The sequence below is a fragment of the Primulina eburnea genome, chromosome 3 (assembly GCF_022965805.1).
Source record: "Primulina eburnea isolate SZY01 chromosome 3, ASM2296580v1, whole genome shotgun sequence".
Classification (NCBI taxonomy): Eukaryota; Viridiplantae; Streptophyta; class Magnoliopsida; order Lamiales; family Gesneriaceae; genus Primulina; species Primulina eburnea.
The window spans coordinates 12,509,110-12,516,895 of NC_133103.1; the positions used below are offsets into that span (position 1 = coordinate 12,509,110).

Consider the following 7,786-nt stretch of genomic DNA (forward strand, 5'->3'; position numbering starts at 1 on the left):
TGCACAAAATTATGGGTTACATTACTGCATTTCACGTACGTACATAGGATTTGAAAAGAAATTTATGCAATTTTTTCTTGATTTGGTATGCTTCTAACATCACTATTCCATCATATATATACTTCCTATGATTAATTGATGTAGTGAAAATTTCTCCAATATTGTGAATCGTTTTTTCCCTCTCGATTTGAGGTTTTCTACAAAAGTTGTATTTCATGTAAAATTATTTTATTTTTTTCATACATTCATTGCATTAATCACAAAAGATTGACGCAGAGCTGTTATATTCTATAAAGTAATCTATTCAATACGTGATATTAGATTTTATCTCCGTGTTTACTTTGTTATTAAACAAAAAAATATATGATTAAGACTTGAGAGCAATCTAAAACAACTCATCGTATAAATGATTCAACAATCCAACAAACTTATTAAACATACACGACCATGTCACAAAATCTCCTTCTCATAAACGATGTCCTCGGTAGTCGAGGAACGTGTGCTAGGGTATACGAGCGACTCGTGATTGCATCCGTGTATGTTTCACAATCATAACGAGTTCACATATAAGAAAATATATTGAGAATTCTCTAATCAACCAGGAAATATACATATTTTGTTTAAGTTGAATTTCCTCTCGGTTTCATTGGAATACGTAATTTAGACGAAAGGGTAGAATCATGGAAATGAAGTTTGATTAACGAAGAAAATCCAAATGAATATTCTTTACGAGCGTAGTCTCTGGTCAAGGTCAAGGTCAAGGAGACCCCCTCCCCCAAAACATATTATTCGAAATAAATGGAATTGTTTACACTCATACAAATTGAATTAAAAGTAATTTAGTCAAAAAATTATAATGAAAATAAAATTTATAATTTATTTTTCAAAGCAATTTAATCATTAATTTATGATTAAAAAAATAGTTTATAAATTATAATATATTTTTAAAATATACCTTTAGTACTATAATCGGTAGTCGTGGAGAAATTAGCTAGGAACCAGTCGTTCAACGATTCAAGGGTGGTGGCCCATTTTTCTCAAATATAAAATCGAAGTGTGATTTAATTTATAATGATGATCGGGTTGACTCGTTTCACAGATATAAATATATGAGAATGTAAAACACAATATAATTATATATACACAAACTATTATCCGAACAATTAAATACGCTCAATATCGTGTAGAGAAGAAACATAAAACACTTTTAATCTCATGTATCTTAATTGTTACAGTTTAAATTCGTGTCTCTCTCCCCGGTCCACACACACTGGGAATTTTCTCAACACGCACAAGGATGGGGTCAAGAAACTTGAAACACGCATATTATATTTTTTTCAACTTTCTTGTAAGTTTCAAAGTAAGTTAAAAGAATGGTTTACCAATAAAAGGCTATGAGTTAAATCACAAGCTTCCGTCCAAAATTAGTATTCAAATTTCTGATTTAGCCCGGAAGCCACGAACCAAGAAACTTCCCTACAATTATCCCTCCTCTGCCTCTATCTTCACCAATTCACCCAACCTGCACCACAATTGCACCTTCCTTTTCTTTGAAATCCCACCAAAATTTCAATATCAAATATCATTAGTATCTTCGTATAAATACACACAAGCCTCCAGCTCCAAAATCACCACCACCGAGAATTCTATCCTTCCTCCTAAATCGACTCGAATACGTTGGTTATAACTTATATCGTCATCAAATCCCAATGGAGAACATCTCACTAAATCCAATCCTACGATTCATCGAAATAATCCTTAACAAGAAAAAAATCTACGGTACCCTTGTCTCAAGATTCCAGTCCCACTTCACAACCAATTGCAGCAGCACTTCCAGAATCCTAGCTGAGAAAAAGAAGATTGATTTTGATCCATGCATACATAAGTACAAAAGGGTCGATGAAACTTTGTCATCCAAGGACATGGAGACTGTTTTAACAAGATTGGGATTGCATTACACTTCAGACGGAGGGAATTTTCCATCGAGGTTAGACGAAAACGACGTTTTCGCCCTGTTCGAATGGAGAAGTCCTAGTTTGGATGAAGTTAAAGAGGCTTTTGATGTGTTTGACAAGAACAAGGATGGGTTTATTGAGGCATGGGAACTGCAGAAGGTTTTGTGTGATTTGGGATTGGATGAAGGATCCAAAATGGAGGATTGCAGGAGGATGCTTGGTGTTTATGATGAAAATGGAGATGGCAGGATAGATTTTGAGGAATTTGTGAAGTTTATGGAGAATACTTCATTATAATTATAATGTGATTATATATTCCATCGTGGTTTTTTTAACATAAAAGATTGTAAAAGAATTCGAATTCCGCTTCTAATTATATTTAGTGATTCTTGTAATGATCATATGTGAGATTTGTTGGATTTTAATTGATATTAGGTTTGGTCCCTCTTACGTTATTCCTCTATTATTTAAAAAAGTTGCAAAATTTTGAGTTGATTATTGCAAATTTCCCGTTGATGGGGAAGTTATTGAAAAATCCCCAATCATAAAATTTCTTTGGCTTCACTCCCTACCCACAAAATTGTGGTATTATGTCATACAAAATGTGGTACACTTCATGTGGAAATGTGGTACACTTCATGTGGAAATGTGGTACTAAAAAAGTACCTAGGGACTGAACACAAAAAAAAAAGGCGGCTGGGGACTGAACCCAAATTTCCCGTTTGATTATTCCTCCGAAGTTTAATGAATAATATGGGCCAAATTGGATCTTTCGCGTCCCCTTTTATGCTCCAAAGTCTAAATAATCCACAATAGATTTATGGACAAACTTCTATAGCACTGTATGAGAAAATTTAAAGAGAGATTTCCCACGATTTTCAACTTCACGAAATGCCCTTTATTTTTTAAACATCCACCATATTAGATTAATGCGATGTGCCAACTACTATCCTTCTCCGAAATTATTATTATTTTTATGTAAATGCTATTTTTTCGTGCGCATTGATGACCCGTCGGACTAACAAAGCAGTATGATCGAGACAAGTCAAACGAAACAGTACGTTAATAAATACCGTATTTATAACTTACTTAACAAACCATTGTTATTTATATACTTAAAGTATGAAATATTACACGATTAAGTCGTAGACCCATATCCCTTTTTAGCTCTTGTGCCAATTAAGAGAAAAGGGCTACATACACATTAAAAATAATAAGCCAGAGTTAATGGACTTCTCACGTATTTAGTATCTCATTATCCATTGAAAAACTAACCGAATAGACTACTGTATAGCCAAGTTTCTACCGGAATTGAGCGCCGGAATACGTCTGGCCGAATGACCATCCGGGTGAGGCGACATTGTAGGAGACAACACTGCGGCCATCGCTTGTGGTGACCTTGAAAGACAGGCTTTGTCCATTGAGATAAGAGTTGCTCTGCCAGTTTTGACCCCAGTTTCTTGACATCGGCTGCCACGCAGTTCTTGACCCTTTGATGTACACCGAGTGGACATCACCGGCGCCGCCTACATTCGTGACAAGGACCAGATTGAAAAACGAGTGGCCATTTATGGTGAATCTGATGCCTCCATTTCTTCTGCAGGGCACCCTACACAGGACGAATTCAAGAAACACACACACACACACACACATGATTCGTAAATTTTCACCGAAGAATCTGAATGAATGATCGTGAAAGTCGATCCGTAATTATCACCTTCTATATAGAACAGGTACGACTCCGGCTCGGTACTGGGCGATACGCAGGAAAACCGGCTGAGAGAGATCGAAGTGCTGGTTGGGAGGCTCGCACCAGCCTCCCGGAGGGCAGAAGTTGGTGGCGGTGACGGTGATGGTCCCCCGGATGCAATATTGCGGGGCATTCACGCACATTAGTTGATAACAAGATCCACAGCTTAGGCCATTATCGAACAGGGTTGTGCTCAATGCTGCTGTGCTTGTTCCATATCCCTGGCTATAAAGGTTCCCATATCCACATGCCCCACCTAAGCATATGTATAATGAACAGACAAATAAGAGAACCTCGGAAGATTCATCTGTCACCAATGTCTCAAATTTCGAGTAAAACGAATATAATTATAATGAACTCCTCTGACTCAACCAAAAAACAACAAAAGAAAATCTCCTTTGATCAATCTCACTATAATTGATTTTCCGTTACAATATATATCACGAGTCAGAAAAAAGATCAAAATTCAAAACTCTTCCATTTTAGATTAGAAGATAAGATAAGATGGAATAATTAATGACTTTAAGGCAAAATAAAAGAGTTTCAAATGTAATCTTACTGGAGGAATTAGTTCCATTAAATGAGAGGACCCGATAATTAAGTAAGAGAGACATTATTTATATGTAATTATATATAAATCATTTTGTGACACTTATTTATCAATCATAAATATCATTTTATATGTAACATTTTTTGAAATCAACATGAAAAAAATTAAGGAATCAGAGAACAGGAACATACATTATAACTTTTGGAGATTTTTTTTTATAGTACAATCCGAGAAATTTATATTTTCCCAAAATTCGTTATTCGGATACAAACTATATATCTCGACAAGTTAACTAGATCATGAGTACAGATTTGATATATACATACCCATTGTTCCAGAGGCATCACCCCCTCCATAAAACGTAGCACGAGCATTAGACCATCCTCCATAGTATCCATTTGCAAATTGCACCATTGCCAAGAATCCCACCCAGAAAATCGCCAATTCATTCATTTTTCCTGCACAAATAGTTAAAGATGGCCTAATTTAGCATTATTTTGAGCACCAGGTGATAAGTGGGCACTGATAAAAAGAACCAAAAATGAAATACTTGAAGACTTAACTTGAAAATTGACGTGAATTCTCGAGAGAAAAAAAAATTGGTGAGGAAATTCAAAGAGTATTTGATGAGAATAAATAGAGGGAGGGGAAGGGTTACACAATATTGGTGTTAGAAAGTCTAAAAGTGTAGGCCAAACATTGAATACGACGTCTCGTAAAAAAAAATTTATCTGCTGCATGGGACCATTATTCTGTGACCAGAAGTTGGTTAATTTCAAGCAAAATTATTACAAATGAATAAATAAATATATAAAGAAATTATATTTAACTACTGAATCACGCCGGAGTTGTTTTAAATTTATCAAAACTTTCGTGCACAGCTTGTATTAGAAAACCAACATGCATTAGAAATCATTTTTTTAGTGAGTGATGGAAAAAATTTAAAAGCTTTTTATATACTAATTATAATCAAATACAAGTAAAGTACATATCAAAGAACTCGAGTCAGCCATTTTGGTGAAATGACAACTTGAAAATCTCGTATAGTTATGTTTGGTGTTTAATTCTGAGAGCTTCCTAAAGTTAGCTAAAAGTATTCCCAATAGTTTATTTGTGATGTTGCGAACCGCTGGAATACTGATAGGTTGTACTTGGATGAAGGTATTTGATTTGAAGTGAGATATTTGATCTGGAAAGGTATTTAAAAGGTTCATCGTAATCATAATTGCATTTACACAAGTTAAGGTTGCACACGTCGATTTAGAATACATCTAAACAATAAAATTGATTTAAATCCATAGATTTGATGATATTTTACTATAAATTATATGCTCAAGTATATGTAATAACTTTAATTTGATGTGTGAATTTGAGAAAGGAAGGTCAAGGCTAGTGAAAACCTTGATCCAGCTAAGTTCATAAATGAGAGGCACTAAAGGAAATTAATGGTGTCGACTTTAGTGTGTGTGTGTATATATATACATATATATATATATCATTCTAATAATATTGTGAAGTTATTATTTTAATAATGAGACGTAAATTCAGATATTTTAGCTGTGAAAAAAATAGTGAAATATCATGTTTTCAGAAAAAAATTATATAAAGATTGAAACTTGTTTTATTAAAAAAAACGGGAAGATGAATATAAAAATAAAGAAAAGATTTCCGACAAATAAATAAATTAATTTCCTCACCGAAACGTGTTACGTGATAGTTGTCGAATTCCTTTTCATTTTCGTTTATTTTTCTTTAGCAGAACAACGTGCGACAATAAATGTGGTCGATGTTATTAATTTAATTTATGAGGAAATTGATTTTTATTTCACGTGGCTAGCTTGGGTCCAAATTACACACTTGTAGGATTGTTTTTTCTTTTTTTTAGAGCATTTAAGTCAAATACTTTTTTTTTTTTTTTATGTTTGCAGGGATGGCGATGTCAAGCAAAGAATCACATGCCAACCTATTTTCATTCCCATTGATTACATATATTCTCGAGAGTTCGAATCTCACAAAAGTTTTTTCTGTTTCAGTTTGTCCGCAGATTTACCTAATGCGTGCATGAGTCATATAAGACTATTACGCACATTCGATATTTACCTAACGCATATCGAAAAATTGATAAGTGTGAGTTCCTCGCCGTCAAATTAGCTTGGGTTATAATATTTTAATTTAAAAAGCGTGAGTTCCTCATCGGAACATGACCACCTCGTGGATGACTCTCTGCTACTCTCCGGTGTAACATAAACTGAACTCAATCTTAAATCGATATTTACTGTGATTAAAGCAAAATATATGGAAGTTCTTAACCAAAAAAATTAGATTTCTCAAATTTTTAGGTGGTCACACCTGGCGCCTTCATCAAAGCAGGCTTCGCCTATTTAGGAGACCTGACCCCTCCCAGCTTACTACGGAGGGTACACTCAGTAATAAAGAATGACCAACAATGTTTTTTTTTCCCTGAAAAATGATAACAATTCTTTTTATCTTTTACTTGTAATATTTTAAAAAAGTAACTTCTGTTAAAATATTAATTAGTTCGCTATATATTGCCACATTTTTATAATTCAAATTTCTACTAGTATTTAATAGTAATAGTTTAAGGGAATGTTTGGGAAATCTTTCAAAAAGCACTTTTTGGTTAATAGTCGGCTAGAAATGTTTTGGGATGTTTATAAATATCAACTGCTGTTTCAACTTCTATAATTTTACCCATGAATGTGTTACGAAATTTTGAATTATAAAATTCAAAAATGTGTTACGACATTCACATTATATATAAAAAAATATATAATGAATTTTATATAATTTTCATTTTCTTATTTTTTATGCATTTATACACATTTTTTCATTTGTTTTTTTTATTTTTATTAATCTTATATAAATTTTCACGCATTCATGTTATAAAAAAATTTAGTTTTGATTCAAAATATTCAAAATGTTATAATAATTATATAAATATATTGTCGATGGTGTGAATACTAAAATTCAGATAATTAAAAAATATAAATGTTAGTTAAAGATATTATTGTCATTTTACTAAAAATTAAGTTTGAAAACAATTTTTTATAAACACTCAAAATTTAGCTTGTATTAGCTTTATATTTTTATTTAAAAAACTTCTTACTTTTGCTTCGCATATACTTCAAAATAATATATAGAAAAATCATTTTAAAATAAATAAAAAAATCTCTCAAAATAGTTTAGGAGTAATTCAAAATTTCAAGGTGTTGCAAAAAGTGCTTTTAGTGAGGAAAATCGACAAAAGTCGTGTACTATTCAATATCGACAATCAACTTCCTTAATTCATCAAGTTGATTCTAATTTATTGTGCTTTAATGCTTGTTTTGACTAAAATTTAATGTCAAAATTAAAGTATTCTACGAATAATACTAAAATGAACAAAGTTTGTATTTCATTTTAGAAGATAAATTACTGGTGATAAATTAATATTTTTTAAGTATATATTTTTAGCTTAAAATTTCATTAGAATGGAACATAAACAGGGAACATGAAATAAGGTGAAATAAA

The 7,786-nt window shown here is 32.4% G+C and overlaps 2 protein-coding genes across 3 annotated transcripts; one reads left to right on the top strand and one right to left on the bottom strand.

Moving 5' to 3' along the window:
• The first annotated feature begins 1,709 nt into the window (after positions 1-1,709).
• LOC140826779 (probable calcium-binding protein CML46) lies at positions 1,710-2,252 on the top strand. Its single transcript, XM_073189275.1, has one exon. It carries the CDS (start codon positions 1,710-1,712, stop codon positions 2,250-2,252), a length of 543 nt encoding a protein of 180 aa, XP_073045376.1.
• A 788-nt stretch (positions 2,253-3,040) lies between these two features.
• Positions 3,041-4,893, bottom strand: LOC140826504 (expansin-A10-like). Of its 2 annotated transcripts, XM_073188854.1 has the most exons (4): positions 4,819-4,893; positions 4,582-4,713; positions 3,673-3,961; positions 3,041-3,564 (listed from the first exon to the last, which is right to left on the bottom strand). In XM_073188854.1, exons 2-4 carry the CDS (start codon positions 4,706-4,708, stop codon positions 3,258-3,260), a joined length of 723 nt encoding a protein of 240 aa, XP_073044955.1. In that variant the 5' UTR covers positions 4,709-4,713; positions 4,819-4,893; the 3' UTR covers positions 3,041-3,257. The 2 variants fall into 2 exon arrangements, with proteins under 2 accessions (XP_073044955.1, XP_073044954.1); XM_073188853.1 differs by lacking the exon at positions 4,819-4,893 and having other exon boundaries at positions 4,582-4,809.
• Between the last annotated feature and the right edge of the window lie 2,893 nt (positions 4,894-7,786).

Excerpts from the sequence above, each read along its gene's own strand:
- LOC140826504 (XM_073188854.1), bottom strand. The coding sequence starts at position 4,708 with ATGAATGAATTGGCGATTTTCTGGGTGGGATTCTTGGCAATGGTGCAA. Across the intron at positions 3,962-4,581 it reads TGATGCCTCTGGAACAATGG|GTGGGGCATGTGGATATGGG; the intron begins GTATGTATATAT and ends ACATATGCTTAG. Across the intron at positions 3,565-3,672 it reads GTACCTGTTCTATATAGAAG|GGTGCCCTGCAGAAGAAATG; the intron begins GTGATAATTACG and ends CGTCCTGTGTAG.
- LOC140826779 (XM_073189275.1), top strand. The coding sequence starts at position 1,710 with ATGGAGAACATCTCACTAAATCCAATCCTACGATTCATCGAAATAATC.